Genomic DNA, 19402 nt, shown 5'->3' with positions numbered 1-19402 from the left:
ATAAATAAATAAATAGCTTTTATAATATTATTTAAACAATTAAAAATCATTTACTAAAGATGACGTGGCAAGCCCTAGTTGGTCTGGTGACAAACACTATAGAACTCTTTACCAGAGAGAAACCGAGTCCTTTGACAGAAACCCTTCTCTCCCCACCAGGCGCTGAACCTAAAACCCCTGCAAAACCCTACTAAACAACCCCTCTGAAAATGCTTCGAATCTTGCGATCGCGTCCTCTTACGAACTCCTTCAGTTTCTACGGTCGACCATTTTCTTCAAACATCTCCGCAAACCCTCCCAAAGAAGCCATCATCTCTTCTTCTTCATCTTCTTCTTCTTCTTCTGAATCTCTTATCAATGATCAAGCTCCCTCTGCTCCACCCCCCGAGCCAGCGGCCAAGAAATCATCATCAGCCTTTCTCAAGTTCGCCATTTTCGGCACTCTGGCTGGAGCTACCGCCGCCGCCGGTTACGCGAGCTACGGTTCGTTTTTGGACTGTTTTTTATTTTGTTCATTTTTTGTGTCATTGTTAGAGTAATCACGACACTGGGTTGCTTCGTGATTTGGTGGAATTGAAAGCACCCAGCTGGAAATTTTGTGGGTGTGTTTGGTTGCATGGATCGTGGAGATGGAAATGGATTTGGAGGCCTCTGATTTGAGTTTGACTGTTTGGTTTGCTTCATATTTTGGAATTGACTTAAATTCTTAGACCCCAGACGGAACAAAAAATTTAATAATAATAATTCTATGGTGAAAGCAAGGATTTTGTGTTTCTTAGAATAGGAATCTGTAATGGAATCAAATTCTGAACAACCACAAGGCATGTAGTGTTGGTAAATGGAAAATTGATATAGCATTTTGAATTTAATGTTTTTTCTTGCATTTGCAGCATATACCTTAGACGAAGTGGATGAGAAGACAAAGGCTTTTCGGACCTCAGCAAAGTACACCGTAGGAGATAATGCATCTTCTCTTGATGTAAGTATGGGATAAGTAATTTTTGTCATAAAATTCATGTTGCTAAATTGTTACTGCGGTTATTTTATTTGTATTTTTAGGCAATTTTTTCAAATCAAGAGGAAATGCCATATTTTGTAAACCCATGAAAATGTTATATATATATATATATATATATATATATATATATATATATATTTGCTTGAATCTGCTTATTGCAGTATAATAAGTAGGATTGGCATGGTATAGGAGATCCACATGTCAAAATTCTCATTTTATGCATCAATATATTGGTCTAAAATGTAAACAATCCAAATTTTTTGATATTTTTATGAATTCTTGATTGGAATCTTGGGGATGTTTCATTTTGGTCGTATACATTTTTGTATAATAGCAGTAGATTCAACATCAAGCTTGTAGTTCTGATGTCGAATTTGTGTGTAGAAAAAATCATTCTCTCTGTGTAAGAATTTGTTGGGTCTGTAGCATTCCATATATTTATTAGCGGTTGTTGCTTCAGCTTGGGTCAGCAGGAGAATGACAAATATGGAATGCTTGTGGATATGAAAGATGGTGTCTTAAGGCAAGCGATCCTCTCTCCCCTTATTTATTCATTTTGGTCATGGAGGCTCTTAGTCATTTATTAATAAAGGCTAGGGAAGGAGACTTCATTTCTAGTTTCAAGGTAGGAGGGAGGGATCGTGAGAGTGTTGAGGTGGCTTACCTGCTTTATGCTGACAATGCTATTATTTTCTATGAGGCTAGCCAAGAGTATCTAGTCTTCTGAATTGGACTCTCATGTGGCTTGAGGCAATTTTTGGGATAACGATGAACATGAGGAAGAGTGAGCTTATCCTAGTTGGGAGGTAGATAATGTGGAAGTGTTGGCCTTAAGGGTTGGGATGTAGGATGGGGGAGCTTCATTCATGTATTTGGGACTTCCTTTGAGCACGCCTTTCAAGTCAACTACAGTGTGGGATGTGCCGGAGTAGAGATTTCAAAAAAAGTTGTTGTTGTGGAAGAGTAGTATCTATTGAAAGGGGGCAAACTCACATTGATCAAGAGCACTCTATCTAGCATACAAATCTACATGTCCTTACTAGTGATTCCAAGAAAGGTGATGTTATGACTTGAGAAATCCAAAGAGGCTTCTACTGTGGGAGTGGAGCTCTTGAAAAAAAAATAGCCTCATCTTGTCAAGTGGTCTATAGTTTACAAACCCAAGAAAAAGGGGCCTTGACATTAAAAATCTATCTATTTTAAACTCTGCTCTTTTGGGTAGGTGGGGTTCAGGATTTGCCTTCGAAAGCAAACCTTTATGGCAGTGGGTTATCATTAGTAAGTTGAGGGAAGAAGGGAGAGGTTGGTGCATCAGTGTGCCATAGGAAGGTTTTGGTGAAGGATTATGGAAGGCAATTAGGAACAAATGTGAAGTTTTTCAAAGTGGGGTTCACTTTATTGGAGGGGACAGAAGGAGGGTAAGGTTTTGTTCAAATAGGTGGTGTGGTGATTCCCCTTTGAGGGACTCCTTCCCCGCCTTATATGTCATTGCTAGTTCAAAAGGCTTATGGGTAGCAGATGCATGGAAGCAGGTCAAGGAGAGGGGTCTTTGGAGCGTTGGCTTTTTGAGGCAATTCCATGATTGAGAATTAGAGATGGTCGAGACTTTTTTGAGGAGTCTTCAAAAATATATAGTGATAAGTGAGATGGGTACGAAGGATAGGATGACTTGGTTGGAGTCTAAACACGGTATGCTCTCAATCAAGGCCTTTTCCAGCTAGTATTATTTGGAAGTTTGGAACCTATGGATGTTGTTGAGAGTGGGGTTTTTTGTATGGGAAGCATCATAGGGAAGGATTGTATCAGTTGACAAAGAAGATGAGTCTGTAGCAAACAAATGTTACATGTGTAAACTGGAAGAAGAATGTGTTGACCCTACTCTTCAACATTGTGTCTCAACAAGCATGTTGTGACAATTGGTCTTTTCCATGTTTGGGATAGCTTGGGTGAGATCACCTTCAACAAGACTGATCTTGCTTAGGTAGAAGGGGTTCTATGCTGGGAAGAGATTGAGGAAAGCATGGGAAATTGCCCCTTCATGATTATTTTGGACATTCTAGAGAGCAAAATTAAAGGCTTTTGATGATGTGAAACATTTGGAGCAAGTACTCAACTCATTGTTTATGTGCAATTTTTTGGATTGCGTAAGGCATTGTATAGAGGAGGCACTTATGTCTATGGTGGATTTTGTTGATTGGTTGGGCTTGGGATTGATTAGAAATAGAGTTATGTTGTTTTATTCTTTTTGTTTAGCCCTTTGCATACTCCCTGTGTATTTTGGTGCACCTCCTTTGTAGCTCTTTCTATATATTTTCATTCTTATATATGTACTGTGTACTTATCAAAAAATCCAAAGCCAAAAAAATGGAGAAGTGTGGATTTAGCTCTAATTTTTTACGTGCTAGCTTAACGCAGTATTCATCTCTTTAAAAACAATTTGTATGGTTTCTGAAATCTCTTAGGTGGCAAAGGTCTTGGAAATTTTACATGATTATACATGGAAGCCTGCTTTACAAATATAAGGGTTCCTTCTTGTTGCCATAGTCCATTATGTCATGAATATCAGTGTTTTCTTACAGCTTTAAGTTTCACTTCTGACATTATTTTCATCTCTTGCACAGAAATTTCAAGCTTTGCTTTATTCTGCTGCTATGACAGGTAAGCCTCTGAATCTATTTTCCCAGTCATCTGACCCATCTTCTCTTTCATTTTCTGTATGAAAAATTATTGGTGGTTATAGTTTCATTTATCAATTCACTTTTGCAAGGCAGTTTCTCTGCCTATTTGATCACCAAAACCATCATATGAGCTCTTTCATCCAGAGCTTGCACTACTCCACAATTTTTATCCCTTTCCAAAATATTCTTTATCTTCTTTCTTGAAGAATACATTGTCATCATTATTTAGAAGAATTATTTTGCTTTGATACACTTCTTTTAAGTTATTTTTTCATTGTTGTCAATGTTTTTCTATTTTGTATTTCAGTTCCTGCTAAAGCTATTGAGCTATACTTGGATCTCAGGAGGCCAATTGAAGAACAAATTCGGGTTTGCATTATATTCCAAAGTCCAAGCTGTCTTTGTTTTATGCTACTCTATTCAACCTTTTTATATCCTCTCTCTTCTTTCTTTCCTTTGGCTTGGTTGTAGGGGTTTGCTGAACCTTCCTCAGAGAAGCTTCTCCCAGATTTGCATCCCCTGGAGCAACATATATTCACTCTTGTTTTGGATCTGAATGAGACTTTACTATACTCTGATTGGAAGGTACATTTTCTCTTATTTAAATAGAGTTCATTATTTATTCTCGTGTTCTGCAATGCCTCACATCTATCACACTTTTCGATATTTGAGTAGCTGATGGAGTACATTATATATCTTCTCCTGTCTTAAAAAGGGTTTCCCATTGCTCACTCGTGGTGAATAAAACTTTGCATTTTGAATGGATGACCTATTGTTGAAGTCGCTTCTACTGAATAATTGGGTCTTTTTGTGCTGCATAGCGTGAAAGAGGTTGGCGAACGTTCAAAAGACCTGGAGTGGATGCTTTCTTGGAACACCTAGCCCAGTTTTATGAGATCGTTGTGTACTCTGACCAGCAGAGTATGGTAATGTTTATTGTCATTTTTCTTTTTGTGGAATATCTGTCAATACCTTCTGTAAATATTTAAGCCATTCTTTTTTTTAATTGGTACGAACTTCTTATTTTGTGTAGTATGTTGATCCTGTTCTTGAAAGGCTTGATCAGAAAGGATGTATACGATATAGATTATCAAGAACTGCAACTAGATATCAAGATGGAAAACATTATAGGGTAAGTAAGAGGTGAATGACTTGTTTCATAAATTTCCTTTACTTCCCTGATTTATTATAACTAGGTTCGGCTATGGAAGCATTTGAGATGTGTACATATAGATTATAAATGTTGCCATGAATACTGTTGTTTTTTGGTCTGAAAAAGTGTAGGATTTCTGTTACCTCTGTATGTATGACCAGCCACAGTGATGCTTCAGTTCTGAAAAATGGGAATCATAAGTTCAGACTACAAGGAAAATACGAAAATGCTAACACTAGGAAGTTTCTAAGGATAATGTTGCATCTTTCTAGTCTCATTTCTATGTAATCAATAATTGGAAACATTCTCATTTAGTCACTTTATTTCCATACCATGCAAAAACATTGGCATTAAATTCAGAAGTTTAGTTCCATAAAATGTGATTGTGCTGGCAGGATCTCTCAAAGCTTAACCGAGATCCTTCAAAGATCCTCTATGTGAGTGGACATGCAATAGAAAGCTGTCTTCAGCCTGAGAATTGTGTCCCAATTAAGCCCTGGAAGGTTGAAGCAGATGATACAGTACTTTTGGACCTTATCCCATTTCTTGAATGTAAGCATTTTCATACATCTAAAACTTATCTCGGCCAAGATGCTCTGTTTTAATTGTGTATCTTTTGAATGCAAAGATTCATGAATTTGCCTGGTTTATTGCAGATGTTGCTCGTCATAGACCAGCTGATATAAGACCAGTACTGGCCTCTTATCAAGGACGTGATATAGCAACCGAATTCATTGCTCGTTCTAAAGACCATCAGAGGTAAATCATCTTCTTAACTCAAGTGTGTTTGCCTTGAACAAACAGTTACAGAGGCTGACACTAGTCATCTTGCTGCTTCATTTGTCTTTTTACTTCTGACTGAGAATATGTGCAAATGGAGTGTTAACAATCAGTTGAAGACATGAATGTGAATTTAGTATGTCAACTCGAACAACAATGATGAAGAATCTTATGTCTCTACCTTGCATGTGAATGAGTTGCCTTCATTTGTAGTTTTCACTTTTCAGTAGAAATGACAAGTGAGGAACTTGTCGCGAATGACTGCTGATTCTTCGATATGATTGCCTGATTGCTGGAGTGGCAGATCCTGTTGATCCTTGCCCTTGTGACTGTAATGTACCTAATCAGGTGTGGCCCATCTCCTGGATGAGCCCAGCTGAATACAGAAAAGTAGTATTGTCCTAATGCAGTTAAAACAAGTTAGTGGCATATTTCATGCAGTATCAGACTTTTCTTGGCTATCTATAAGATCTTAGAACAATAATGACTGTGATGATGATGATAATATAATAATGATAGATATTTCTCTCATTTATCAATCAATAGCAGACAAGGGTTGTCTATTTGTGTAACGGATTTTGTAACATTCCAAATCGGTGATGCAGGCGGATGCTAGAACAAAGGCAGCATGGCCGATTCTGGCAGCGATGAAGCTGGAGCAACAAGAAGAGAACAAAGAACTTACCTAAATGTTCAGAGAAATGGAAACTAATTCATTATGCTTCACAAAGTACTACAGCCTTTTGCCATTGTAAGTTAATTCTATTTGAGATTATAGAGCAACAAACACTTAATCCATTTTACAGTTACAGCTTCATCCCCAAAGCTGGTTTTTGAGTGGGTTCCAGAGTGACCTTCGCCAGGTTTCTGGGTTGGTCTGGTTCCTCATGAGTCATAAATTGGATATTAACCTTTGAGTTGTAATCTTGCTGGGTTCTCTTTTGTATTTCATCATCGTCTTCTTCCTTGTGGCGTTGACATGAAGCCTAGTCTCTTCTTTTCCTGCTCAACAAATTGTGATTAGATTTAATTTACAGTAATAATGCAGAGATAAACAGTACTTTTTGTGCTCCTTGTTATCCCTGCTGAAATTGTAATATTATTACAAGTTTGTTTAACTGTGATTTTAAAAAACGGTTTTGAGTGCGTTTGATAGTAATTTTAGGAAGTGTTTCTAATATTTCTAATACTTGAAAATAAAATAAAAAATTAAGTATTAAAAATGATATAAACACTTCCTATAATCATTACCAAAGGTACTCTTAATCTAAAAAGTGTTTTTGAAAAAATATTTGGTGTTTGTTAAAATTTAATAAACACTTTTAAAATTTTGAAAAGCCATTTATACTGTTTTTTTGAAGAAATTTTATAGAAGATTTTAAAAAAATATATATTTTATGAAAAAACACTTTTATTAAAAACACTTAGAGTAGAAACATTCCCAAATGTCTTAAATTGTGTGTGACAATGATTTTAAGAAATGTTTTTAGTCTTTTCGTATTTGAAAAATAAAAATTTTAAAGTATTAAAAAATATATAAACATTTTTTAAAATCACTATCAAACATATTTTTAAAGTTTGGAATAAATATAATTGATTTGGTAGTATTTTTGAAAAACGCTTGTAATATAAAATGAAAAACAGAAAATGGTTTGAATTTTAAAAATAGATTGTTTTAAGAACATTGGAGGTGTTTGTTTTTGTTGTTTTTAACGGAGTAAGTATGAAAAATATTTTAAGGATTTTTACACAATACTTAAGTATCCAATACCATTATGGATAATAAGTCAGAAAATTGTTTTTTGTATTTACCTTTTTTGCTTTTTATATTTAATTTTGTAAATAGATTTTATTTTTTATAATTATTTTTACAAACATTATCAAAAAGATTTTAAAATATTTAGCTTTCTTTATCATGTATTTTGTTAAAGAACTGAGATTCTAGGGTTTATTTGGAAGTTCCCCTTAAAATTAGTTTTTCTTTTGAAATTGTGAAAAATGGTTTTTCAGCTAAAAAAAATGTTAGATAAATTACAGATTGAAAATAGATTTTTAAAAACATGTTGAGTCCTCACAATAAGTTTGAGATTTTTTTAAGTATATTTTGTAAATTTTCATGAATAATTTGGAAGTGGAAAATAGAGTGTGGCAAAGTAAGTTATGAATTATTAAATTATATAATTTTTAGTTCAAAATTTAAGAGTAAAAAACCCATAAAAATAGTTTTTTAAAAAAGTTTTTAATTATTTTAAGAAATAAAATTTTGTTTAGAAATTCAAACATAAAAAAAACAATTTTTTATGTTATTCTTCATAAATTTATTGTAGATTTAAGTATAATTCTAATTTTTCAATTATCACTTACTATTGTCAAAGACAATAAAAAATCACTTGTTTTTTTTTTATAATTTTTAAATAAGTTATTTTTATCCAAATTTTGTCAAATATATCTTTTAAATGTATTTAAAAAAAAAACTATGTTTGATAAGCAGAAAATAAAAAATATAACCTTTTAATATCTTTAAATTGGTTTTTGTTATTTTTATTTTTTTTATAATTATTTAAAAATAATAATTATATAAATATAAAATAATTAAAAATAAAACATTAAATATAAAAGTTATTTCAAAAATCTATTTAAAATGATTAAAAAATGATTTACAAACATATATTTGTTCTATGATACATAAGATAATAGTTTTTAAAAATTGTTTTTCAAAATTATTAGCAAATATAATATAAGACTTTATTATGAAAAATACTAATTTAAAAAATTAAATGTTTTCAATTAATTTTTATAAAATATTTTAAATATTAATTAGAAATATGTAAGAAGTTTGCAAATTTTTATAATTATTTAGTAACTTCCTCTTAATAAATTAAGAAAATTATCTTTTATATTTGAATTTTTTATTTTCTAAAATTTACTAAAATAAAAACTTTTTTCCAAAACTTTGCAAACAAAACGCATTTGTTAGGAAAACATTGAATATAAAATGAAAAAAAGAAAAGAAAAAGAGAACGAAGAATGGAAGGTGGCGGGGGAGAGAGAGGAAAGAATAATGGTGACAAAACGGAGAATGAGAGAGGAGGTGGAGGTGGTGGATGTATAGGCAGATGTGAAGGCTGCCAAACATGACGCTATCCACGTCAGCAACTTCCATCTCTCCCCCATGCTCCAAACTTTCACTCTCTCTCTCTCTCTCCCCTTGCTTCCCAGTACGACACCGTTTCACTTTACCATCAGTCCCCTTCATTCACACGACACGCTTCGTAACGTTTTTTTTTTTTTTTTAATAAATACTATTTTTAAATTTTAAAAATAACTTATTTTCAAGGCTTTATTACGAAAATAATAAAATTTTAAAGCATAATTGTGATATCCCAAATTTGAGAGAAAGCTATCAAGACTATTTTCATTGTTAGAAATGAGTTATTATAATTGGTATAAGAGTCGAGCTGATATCAGAGTTAATCCTCTATCCCCGACCCTGATGTGGTTGTTTGATATATTTGTGATCGGAGAAAAAGCTTCTAACCTTATATAAATATATATTATAAACACGTTTTAAAACAATGAAAATCGTTATAATAAATTTTAATTATTTTTTGAATATTTTAATAAATAATTAAAAACAAGGAAAATAGATTAAGAATGATATATTGTACGTAAAATTAAACTTTATTTCTTCAAAATTGAAGTCCAAAATATAACTCTATTTTTAAAAATAATAAAAACAAATTGATTTTACGAAAAAAAAAAAAAAAAAAATAAAAATATGATACATGAGGTGGGAGTGAGTACAAAACAATGTATCATGTGATTGGTAGTATAATAGGGGTATTGGTGCATTAAAGGAGGCCTATAAAGTGAGAAAAAGGAGATGGAGGAGTGGTAATAGGAGGGTGGCAGGCTGATAGGAAGGGAGACATACTTTGGAAAAAAAATAATAGTAATGGAATGGGTGTAAGAGAAAGTTGTACTTGGAAAAACGTTGGGTATATTCCATCAAGAATCAGTGAAAAGACATAAGCATGCCCCACTCCAATGTGGCTCTATCCAGTCAAAAAGGACTGCTCTGTTTATTGCCTTCTGGCCCCACTCCTCTCTCTCTTCTTTCTTCATATCTCCACACCCCATCCCCCTTTAGCTTTTTTTTTTTTTTGGATTATTTCTCCTTTTTGTATGGCTTTTCTCTCTTTATTTTTATTTTTAAAATTTCAAATTTTAGGTAAAAAGTGACCTATAATATCCAACTTTATACTAATTATTTTGAATTAAATATATTAAATTTAAATTTTGTAATAATTATTTTTAAATTTAATAAAGGCATATATTGTTACAAGGTGTAAAACTTGAGCAAATTTGGGTAAGGGCAAAAATGATATGTTGCTATGTAGTATCATATCTAACATGCAATCCAAGGACCAAAATGTCAGAAATTATGGGGACTTGGATTTTACAAATAATATCATATGGAAATTTGGGTAAAAATAGTGATGGAAATGAAATTTATTAAAATTCATAAAAATATAAAATAAAATAAAATAATAATGTACTTATAATTATTTTTATTTAAAAATTTAGAATTTTATTATAGAAAATATGAATTACTTGGATTTTGCTACTTATTTCAAACCAAATAGAAATTAAGAAAGTGTTCCATAATAATTTTATGAAAATGCTTTTTATAATCATTGTTAAACAAGTGTATTTATGAATATTTTTTTATTTCTTAAAATTATTATCAAATGGACTTAGAATGATCGTTTCACTTGATAAAGATACTTCGAATATTTGATTACCTTAAAACATTTTAGGAAAACACTTCCACTGAAAACATCACTAATAAAAATACTGTAAATCGTACTCTAAATATCACATGGATGAGTTAAGACCACTATCATGATAATATTAAACAATCAGTTTATCCCATGACAGGGATTACAACAAATTGTTGAAATTTTTACTACATCATTTGGTAACTCTGAAACACAAATTTTGTGGAAATATTTAGGAAAATGTGATAGATGATTATTAAAAAAAAAATTATATTTTCAAAAATATTAAAAGAATGATCCTTTTCATTATATCCAAATATTCAACAAATTTTATTAATAAAAATATTACTAACAAAAATACTATTTAATCAAAATCGGACTCTTACTTAAATGTTCAAATAATCTCATATGCCAGCAAATACATTTTAGAGCGTTTTAATATTCTGAAACTTTTTTAAAGCATGTTTTAAAAAAAGACAAATTCGACGTTATCCATTCATTTCAAAGTAGTATGTTTGGAAATGTTTTTGAATCGTCACACTTTTAAAAAACATTTCATAAAAGTGTTGTAATTTTGTTGTCTTTGAGATCCGACTGCTGCCTTTCGGCACCCCTTTTTCTTCTTGAGATTGTGTTGCAATTGCTTTATGCTCGCAAACGCAAATGTGGGAGTGGGGGAGTGGCTGTGGCTCATTGATTCAGCAAACATTGGTCTGACTCAATCATAAAAACAGTTGTTGAATAAAGTTGTTTCTTTTGTTCCTTTTCTGTTTGATACTTAAGATTTAGTTGAGACCTTTTTTTAATGGAGGTGAAGCCCTAGTACGTCTCTGCAGGTTGACCATATTTAATCATCTCAAACCCTATCAGCTTTCCCTCAAACCAATGGACATCTACTTTCATTTTCTTTCTTTCTTTCCCTTTTTTCTATATCAATTTTTCTTTTCTTTTTCTTTTTTAATTATTATATATATTTTTTATTTCTTTCTTCTTCTATATGATGTTATCATATGTCGTAAACTTTGTCACGTATATTTTATGTTACATTTCCACAATCAAAATGACAAAATTTTTGAAACTGCTTGCCTTTCTAAAACCCTAACAATTCAAACACAACCCTAACCCTAAATATTATTACTACTGCCTCTATGAAGGTGACAATAAATCCATTGCAATGGACAGGACTTGCAGCCCTAAGACAAAACCCCACAAGGAGGAAGAGGAGGAGGGCCCCAAAGTGAGGTGGCAAGAGGTGGAGGATGGTTTTAGGGCACTGGACCCATGAGAAAGGGACCCTCAAAGTAGAAGTACCAAACACCAATGTGCCCTTAAAAATAAAAAAAAGAAAAAATGAAAAAAGGGGGAAAGATATTGAAATGAAGCTAAAAATGGAGAGATAGAGGTAGGGTAGGCCCTAGAGGGGGAGGGGGACAGAAATGAGACAGAGGGAGAGACGTGTAGAAATTGGAAAAAGCACCCGAAAACACCGTGGCAAATTGCAAAAACCACCAGTCTTTCGTTAACCCACCACCTGCCGCCGTCGTTGCAGGGCGGGAAAACCCCAAAAACCCTCCCAAAACCCTACCCAAAAAAATAATAATACTAAATAATCCACGAAAAAGAAATATATATATATATATATATATATATAAATATTAAATGCGCAACATGTATCTCTATATCTGAGAATCTGAGATTCACCCAACAACACTCCCTTGGGGCCCTCTCTTTTGTGTCTTTTATCTGCATTGTCTTTGTTTCTTTAGACCATCTTCTTTTCTTTTTTTCTTCTATTCTTCTACTGATGTCGTCGTCTTCTTCTTCTTCCTCTTCGTCTTCTTCTACTTCTTCACAAGATGGCGAGGTTGGTGGTGGAGGTGGTGGGGGTGGTGATTTCGAGGGTCCTTCCTCTTCTCGGCGACGTTCCGGAAATGGGGTTTGGCCGGAGCCTTTTGTGGAGGCTCTGGCTTCCCAAGTGGCCATTGATGCTTCTCGGAGCATTGGTCGTCTGGCCGCTGCTCCTGCCCTCGCCAATGTCTTCCAGGTGGGTCTTCTTCATCTCCTTCCAATGGTGGAATTGAATGAATTTGTTAACTTTTTTTATTTTCCTTTTCCTTTTTGAAAATTTCCTGTTATTTCTAATGGGTTTTGCACCCTACTGTCACCCATGTCACAATTCAGATATATTTATATATATACATCTTTTTGGGTTTTTGATTATGAATTCTTGGCTTTCAAAATTTCCTTCTCTATCACTTGTGCAATGCCTAGGATGTATTTAAGCATCCAAGGATAAACCGCCTTTGAAAGGGACTTGTATTGGACGAGTCATTTTCAAAGAGAGAAAAGAAATTTGTGTCTCTTTTTATATAAGGTGGTGTTGCTGCTCCTTGGCCATATCAGCTTCTTCTTTTTTTTCCCCCCTTTAGAAAGGCCTATTTCTGTAACGATCCATTTTTATCATAAGGAATAATAAAAAAGGGTTCTTTTGGTTTTAAATTGTTTTCCCTTTTTTAGCATGATCCTTTTTTAAGCTCTACAAAAATCAATCCCCCACCTTTTGACTCAACTTTCTTAGCTTTCTCTCCATTGGGATACCTTTCTAACACTAAAATGTAGAGATGGAGACCCTTTGAAATCTACTTTTAGTTAGGGAAGAAATACCCTTAATTGATGGGAAGTGGCTTCTGGTGTTTGTCTCTTGCCATGTTCCGATAACTCCCCACATCCTATTTTTAGTGAATATTATTACATGGACAAAATTTCACCTTTTACTTGTGTTATATTTGATAATATAGAAGGGTACTCTCGAAGTACATTTGCTTCTTGCTTCTTGTCCCATAATGATTTCTCATTTCTTTTTCTCTGATTTGTTTTTTCTCTTTTCTAGTATATAATCATGGCATGTGTCGTCATATTAGAATATAATCATTGCAGTTTTATACTATGGTGGTCTTTTGGTGAGAAGATTTGTTCAAAAGTACCATTATTTAGATGTGTTTCAGGCTGAGGTTGAACTAACTATAGAACCAGTAACCAATAATGGGGTTTGTATAAACAAATGTTTTCTTAGCCCAGAACCATTAAAGATGCAGATATGTACTTGGGTTGAACAGTTCAACCATGTGGCCCAAAAATGAATGAGTTGTTGAAAAGAGATTGATTATTTGACTGTCCACTCAGGCGTATATCGCATGAGAAAGACAGTTCCATAAATATAATTTTATGCAGCATGGGTGGATGTCACTAACCATATGCCCCCTAAAACTCCTGGAAATCTAGCTCGTTAAAGATTTATATGGCCTAAAAAAAAACAAAAAAAACTCACATTGTTCTAGTTTCTTTCTTTCTTTCTTTTCTCTTTGCTGTACATTGTATTGAACCTTCCCTGGCAAGGCAAATTGATGATTGAAATGGCAGCACCATAAAGCTTTGTCATAAACCAGCATGTGCAGCTCCAAAAAGCACATGGAATCCAGTGCTGGTTTATTCAACTTCCCATGTCTTCTTGTCACCTTAGAGATAAGGTTCTTCCCATTGCCACCCCCTAGCCCTTTTCTTCATCTTTTTCTCATTTATATATATATATTTTCATTTGTCCAACCTTGAAAGCAAAAGCATGTATTCAATGGAAGAAAGTGCAGTTTTATTTAATATCATCCACCTTTTGAAGCATGCATTCTCCTCCTTTTGTAAGTGTAGATGTCAAGAAATCTTAATAAATGATGACAACCAACAATCCAAAGAAGAAAAGAAACAGAAAAAAGAAAAGTCACATAATCTTGAGAGAAATGATCAAAACCCAGAAACCCAACAACTGAAAGGAAAAAAGGGGGGGAAAAAGAGTTCCTTTGTTAGTGTTGATGTCACAGAATCTTACGGAGGATCAGAAGCTAAAATCCTAACAACCCAAAGTGAAAAAAGTGGGAAAAAAAGGGAAAAAGGAGTTGGGTGTAATAATAATACTATGAACAAAGGTCTGAGGAGAGTAGCATACAGAGTGAGAGAGAGTGGAAGAATCAGGTTAAAAAGGCAGTCCGGTGTAGAGATGGGGTGGGTGATGAAGAAGGGGGGGCATATGAAGATTCGCTGCTTTTAACGAGAACCCTTTTCTTGGAAATGAAAGAGAGATGTGGGGAAGCACGCTTGTAAGTTGTAATCCCATGTTCATGTGAAAGCTTTTTGATGAGATATTGCTGTGTGAGGGGTATGGACCACAGCTGAAAGAGCCTCAATATTGTGTTTGTGGTCCTTTGTCTTTTGCTCTGATGCCTCACACTAATCTTCTTCATCTGTCTCCCCCCCATCTCCAACTACTGCTAGTCCTAAGTGTGCCATATTTCCCCTTTGTTCAGGCCCTTCAAAAGCCCAAACCCACCATTTTCATCTGCAAAAAGAGCCTTTACTAAGCCAGAAAAAGAGAAAAAGATGTAGTTATTTTTTATTTTTATTTTTGGGGCTGGGGCAGGGGCTGTACTGACCGTACCTCATGTTGCAACCTGGATTAAATAATAAAGTGGGTTGTCGTCAGGTCTCCCTAATAGTAGGATGTATGATGAGGTTTTGTACTACTGCAAGTCTATACTATAAGACAAGCCGATTTGATTCAGAAACTATTGCCTCCTTTCTTCCCCTTCTTTATTTAGAGTTCTGACTGTGGGGTACTGTACTGACCTCTCCCTCTCTGACCCCTCCCCCCCCCACCCTCTAGTCCCTAGTCTCTCGTCTGCCTGCTTGCTTGCTTCCCTTCCTGCCATGCCCTCAGTCTCAAGTCCCATATCCCATAATAAAGGCTACATTTGCCACTGTTTTGTGGGGTTTTGGGCCCATCTCTGAAAAGGCCTGTTTCTGTGTGTCCTCATCTTCTAGTCACCAATCTCTGTTTGAGATCCGTCCTCATCAGGGCTCAGGGCTTTTAATGGGAACCCATCTTCAAAGTCTTTCAATACCTGAAAATGACCCATTTATTGTGATGAACTTACAGAGGTTGGTAATGGAGGAAGCTTTTAGGGTTTTTCATCCTTTCTTAGTCAAGGACCATCTTTTTCTTAGGTTGGCACCCTAAAATGGTAAACGCAGCCTTGCCTTGCCTTGTTAGCTTCGATGTTTTAATTGTTCTATTCCATGCCATTGCAGAAAGCTTTGCAGGAAGATTAGAAAGTTTTTAATTATCATGCCATTTCTAAAGATTCACATTTCTCAAGAACTTAAAAAGGGAAGAATTATGAATTAGCCGAATGAAAAAATGTCCTTGGAGATGCTTCTTATTCTCACTGTCTTTTAAGCTTAGGATTCTGACAAGCCTCGCTCTTTGTATATATTTAGATGAAAGGGCTGTGTTACATGTTTTTGGAAAGTATTTTTTTAGAATACATGTTTTGAAGGTGGCCGGGGTGGCTGTTAATGGTTGCAGGTGTGCTCAACATGGCGGGCAGTGTCTCGATCGGACCTTCTATGGCGCAACCTCTGCCGCCGTATCTGGGGCCGGGCACGGCGGCTTCATGACACATGGCGGGAAGAGTTTATCTACCGCCACCGCACCGCCATGAACTTTCGGAACCGCCGGTATAACTATACGACACTGGATTTTGACCCAGCTTACGTCAGCTCCGGCACGGCCACAGCTCTCTCCTGCCGCTGCCTGGCCCTCTCCGACTTCCACCTCGCCGTGGGTTTCGAGGACGGCACCGTTCGCCTCTTTGACCTCGCCACCCGCCTCCACGTCAGCACCTGCCTCCCTCATCACAATGGTCTTCTGGGTTCCTTCTCCCGCGCCGTCTCTGGCATCATCCTCTCTCGCGCCCGCCTCGTCTTCGCTTCCCTCTACGGCGACGTCAACGTCGCGGCTCTCGACATCGTTGCCCCTCTCGATCCCGTTATCCCCACTCGCCACGTCCATTTGGGACAGGTCGTCAACGACGGAGCCCTAGTCGACTTCGCCGGCTGCAGCCGCTGGTGGGTCGGCCTCTACGCCGGCGTCCCTGGCCAAGCCTTCCGCATCTGGGATGGCGAAACCGAAGAGCCCGTCTTCGTCGGTGGGTCCCTCACCGACCCAGAAGCCGTCATGGGCTGGCACATGTTCACAGAGTTAACCGATTTCGTTGGCCGAGTGCGAGTCACGAGCCAGGAATCGGCCGTGGCATGCACGAGTCGCCGAGTCATCGTCTTCAACCTTAGAAACGGAGGCAATGTACACGGGGAACAAGAGTTCGCGCCAGGGTTTATCGTGGGCAGCCTGGACGCCAACAATGAGGCGTACGTTATCGTGGACGGGAGGGGCGTGGCTAGCGTACGCAGGGCGGAGAATCTAGAAGAGGTGTGCAGGTTTGTAGTGGGAGGTACCTCGCAGAGGCGAGTTTTGGGGTGCATGAACGGGGGGTACGCCCTCATGTGCATCGGGAGTGTGATAAGAGCGTGGGAGGTGGAACGTGGGGTGTATCTGTACAACTTCAGGGAAAGAACGTTGGGGGATCTGGTTGCCATGGTGGCAGATGATAGATACGTGGCAGCATGCAACAGTGACACCACGATTCACTTGTGGGACTTTGGGGCCCAATAAGAGGGACGGGATTGGGCCTTAGGCCCATGTAGGGGTGGGTTGGGCTCCGAACCTAACTGACTTAGTTGGATTTACCTTGACGATGTGGGATGGGCGTGGGCTACGCCGTTTTGGGGACTTGGCTTTTTTGTTGACCTCACCCTAGGAGACTAGTCTTGATTTTTCTATTCTAGAGAGAGAGAGAAGGGCTTTGTTGATGCTGTACAGCTCTCTCTTTGACTGACTTGTAGCTTTGTTGGGCTCAAGATGGTGGGCTATTTATTATTCTTGGGTATGTACTTGGTTGTTTGTAGTAAGTGAATGGATGGGCATTGCCCTTGGATGATCTACTGTCGCTCTTTGCATTTCTCCCCCCACTGATGCCTTTCCCTTTGTTAAGGCTTAACTTATCAAATTAGGATATAAATAATAGTTTGAAGTAAGCATTGGATTTCATTAAATACTAGTTTTATCTAATACGTTGGGCAAGAGAAGTGCAAAACTTCTCAACTCTTAGGGAATTGTAGTAGATGTTGAATTGGATGAAGCCTTAGTCAAAATCTTTTGACATGGAAAGTTACAAGTTTCGTTAATAATATGTCAAGTTCAAATAATTTCAACCAAAATAATTGTCGAATTTGCTTGGTCGATGATTTTTACATGAAGTCAAACACATTTCTCAACTTGGTCTCATTCACTATAACTTTTTTGTTTCAATTTCGATTTGCATACCATTTGAAGCGTTAGATTCTTGACTTTTTAGGCTTCAAATTAATGTGGCTTGCTCCAAAATAATCTTGAAAAGCATTTAAAAATTTAATTTAGAGTTAGAGTTGACTTTATTCAATCTTCAAATATCATGCAACTTTTCTCGAATTCCATTTAGACTCGATTGAATGCAATTTCATGTTTCCAAACACTTTTATAGGCTTAATTACTCACATCTCATGCTCATGATTTGACTTTTGTAGCTTTGCTTGGCTTTGATCATGTTTCTCAAGTCTTGACTTTTCTCTTTGAGCATACTTGACTCATTGTCATGATCGAAAATGTCTTTGCAACTTGCATCCTTTTCATTCTTCAAACTTGATATTTAATTCATTATATATGTTAAATCCATAACTAGGGTTCTAGCAGTAGTTCAAGTTAAGTTGTGGGAGTTAAACCTTTTATAATGCATAATTCACTTCATATATGTGTCATTGGAGCACATAATTTAGCTTAGTTAGGTTATGACACTTGGTATAAGTATGTCAACCCATGGATGGTGGTGGGTTCAATCTAATTATTTTAAAGCCATTGTTCTTGTTTGAGAAGCATGTTTATGGGTCAATGGTGTGCAGAGGCAGAAACAATGTATACATGTTAGGCTTTAGTTAAACTTCACTTTTATTCTTGCAATTGGTGATATTTGTAGAGAATGTTGTGCCAACCTTCAATGCAAACATATTAATGTAAAAATATAAAGATTAAATTAATCACACATAAAAGTATACAAGGTAAACATAAACATAAAAATAATCATACATGAAAATACATAAGTTTTTAATGTGATAATTCCACTATAATATAGAGAATACTATAGAGGATGAAAAAATAGATATTGTTATTGGGTCTTGAAACATTTCATGTTTTCTTATTCTTTATATCTACACTTTAAATTACGAGTTTTTACTCCATCATATATCTTTTATTCTTCCTCACATCTTTATTTATTATATATAGTCTCTATAAGTTCATCTTTATCTTATAACCTTTTTCTTTTATGATATAGAATATTTATTGCTATATGACATATGTTTTTTGTATCTCATTACAATAAGCGAATAATTGACTTCATCCTCAACCATAATTGCTTTTGTAATAATCTTCTATGTTTAGCATATATATATATATATATATATTAATTATTCCAAAAATCTTAACCAAGGCCTCTAATATTGCTTGTTTTACTAACAAAAACTTCAATGTCCTTGCTCCACCTAAGCTTCAACATGTTAGTACAAGAACACATAAATAAGACAACTTAGGTACAAAGGTATATAAGGTTTTAATATAATTTGACTAACTATAAGCCCTCACTCCATTAGTGAATATTTAAAATTTTCCGTGAATTTGTACCTGTCACATAAGTCTTCATATGCTCATCTCCATCTTATAACATTTTCCTTTCATAATTTAAAATATTTATGGTTTAAAGTTTTATCTAAACATTCATAACCAATATCGGATAAAATATTTCTTATATTCATATGTTATTGTGATATTAAATTTTCTTTTAGATGAAACATTTGATCATTGGGATTGGAATTTTGATGATCACAATAAAATAAGGTTTTGACTTGAGAATCATTTTCTTGACTTCCATATCAATTTCTTTTTTCTTTTAAATTATAAACTCCTTTAATAAGATTACTCAAATAAGCAAATAAGCTCGTATAAAGCTTAGGAAAG

General features: G+C 35.3%; 2 protein-coding genes across 2 annotated transcripts; both read left to right on the top strand.

Annotated features, from left to right (window-relative positions):
* The first annotated feature begins 130 nt into the window (after window positions 1–130).
* LOC117926180 (mitochondrial import inner membrane translocase subunit TIM50-like) lies at window positions 131–6701 on the top strand. The gene is made up of 10 exons (XM_034845260.1): window positions 131–483; window positions 891–979; window positions 3640–3676; window positions 4004–4065; window positions 4168–4281; window positions 4518–4622; window positions 4730–4828; window positions 5245–5401; window positions 5506–5608; window positions 6235–6701. Exons 1-10 carry the CDS (start codon window positions 210–212, stop codon window positions 6278–6280), a joined length of 1086 nt encoding a protein of 361 aa, XP_034701151.1. The 5' UTR covers window positions 131–209; the 3' UTR covers window positions 6281–6701.
* A 5513-nt stretch (window positions 6702–12214) lies between these two features.
* LOC117925987 (transcriptional regulator STERILE APETALA) lies at window positions 12215–17298 on the top strand. The gene is made up of 2 exons (XM_034845083.1): window positions 12215–12454; window positions 15824–17298. Exons 1-2 carry the CDS (start codon window positions 12215–12217, stop codon window positions 16967–16969), a joined length of 1386 nt encoding a protein of 461 aa, XP_034700974.1. The 3' UTR covers window positions 16970–17298.
* Window positions 17299–19402: the final 2104 nt, after the last annotated feature.

The sequence above is a fragment of the Vitis riparia genome, chromosome 12 (assembly GCF_004353265.1).
Source record: "Vitis riparia cultivar Riparia Gloire de Montpellier isolate 1030 chromosome 12, EGFV_Vit.rip_1.0, whole genome shotgun sequence".
Taxonomy (NCBI): domain Eukaryota; kingdom Viridiplantae; phylum Streptophyta; class Magnoliopsida; order Vitales; family Vitaceae; genus Vitis; species Vitis riparia.
Note: the sequence above shows the minus strand (reverse complement) of the source record. Positions and strands in the feature narration are given on the sequence as shown.

Excerpts from the sequence above, each read along its gene's own strand:
- LOC117926180 (XM_034845260.1), top strand. The coding sequence starts at position 210 with ATGCTTCGAATCTTGCGATCGCGTCCTCTTACGAACTCCTTCAGTTTC. Across the intron at positions 4,066-4,167 it reads CAATTGAAGAACAAATTCGG|GGGTTTGCTGAACCTTCCTC; the intron begins GTTTGCATTATA and ends GCTTGGTTGTAG. Across the intron at positions 5,402-5,505 it reads CCTTATCCCATTTCTTGAAT|ATGTTGCTCGTCATAGACCA; the intron begins GTAAGCATTTTC and ends GGTTTATTGCAG.
- LOC117925987 (XM_034845083.1), top strand. The coding sequence starts at position 12,215 with ATGTCGTCGTCTTCTTCTTCTTCCTCTTCGTCTTCTTCTACTTCTTCA. Across the intron at positions 12,455-15,823 it reads CCCTCGCCAATGTCTTCCAG|GTGTGCTCAACATGGCGGGC; the intron begins GTGGGTCTTCTT and ends TAATGGTTGCAG.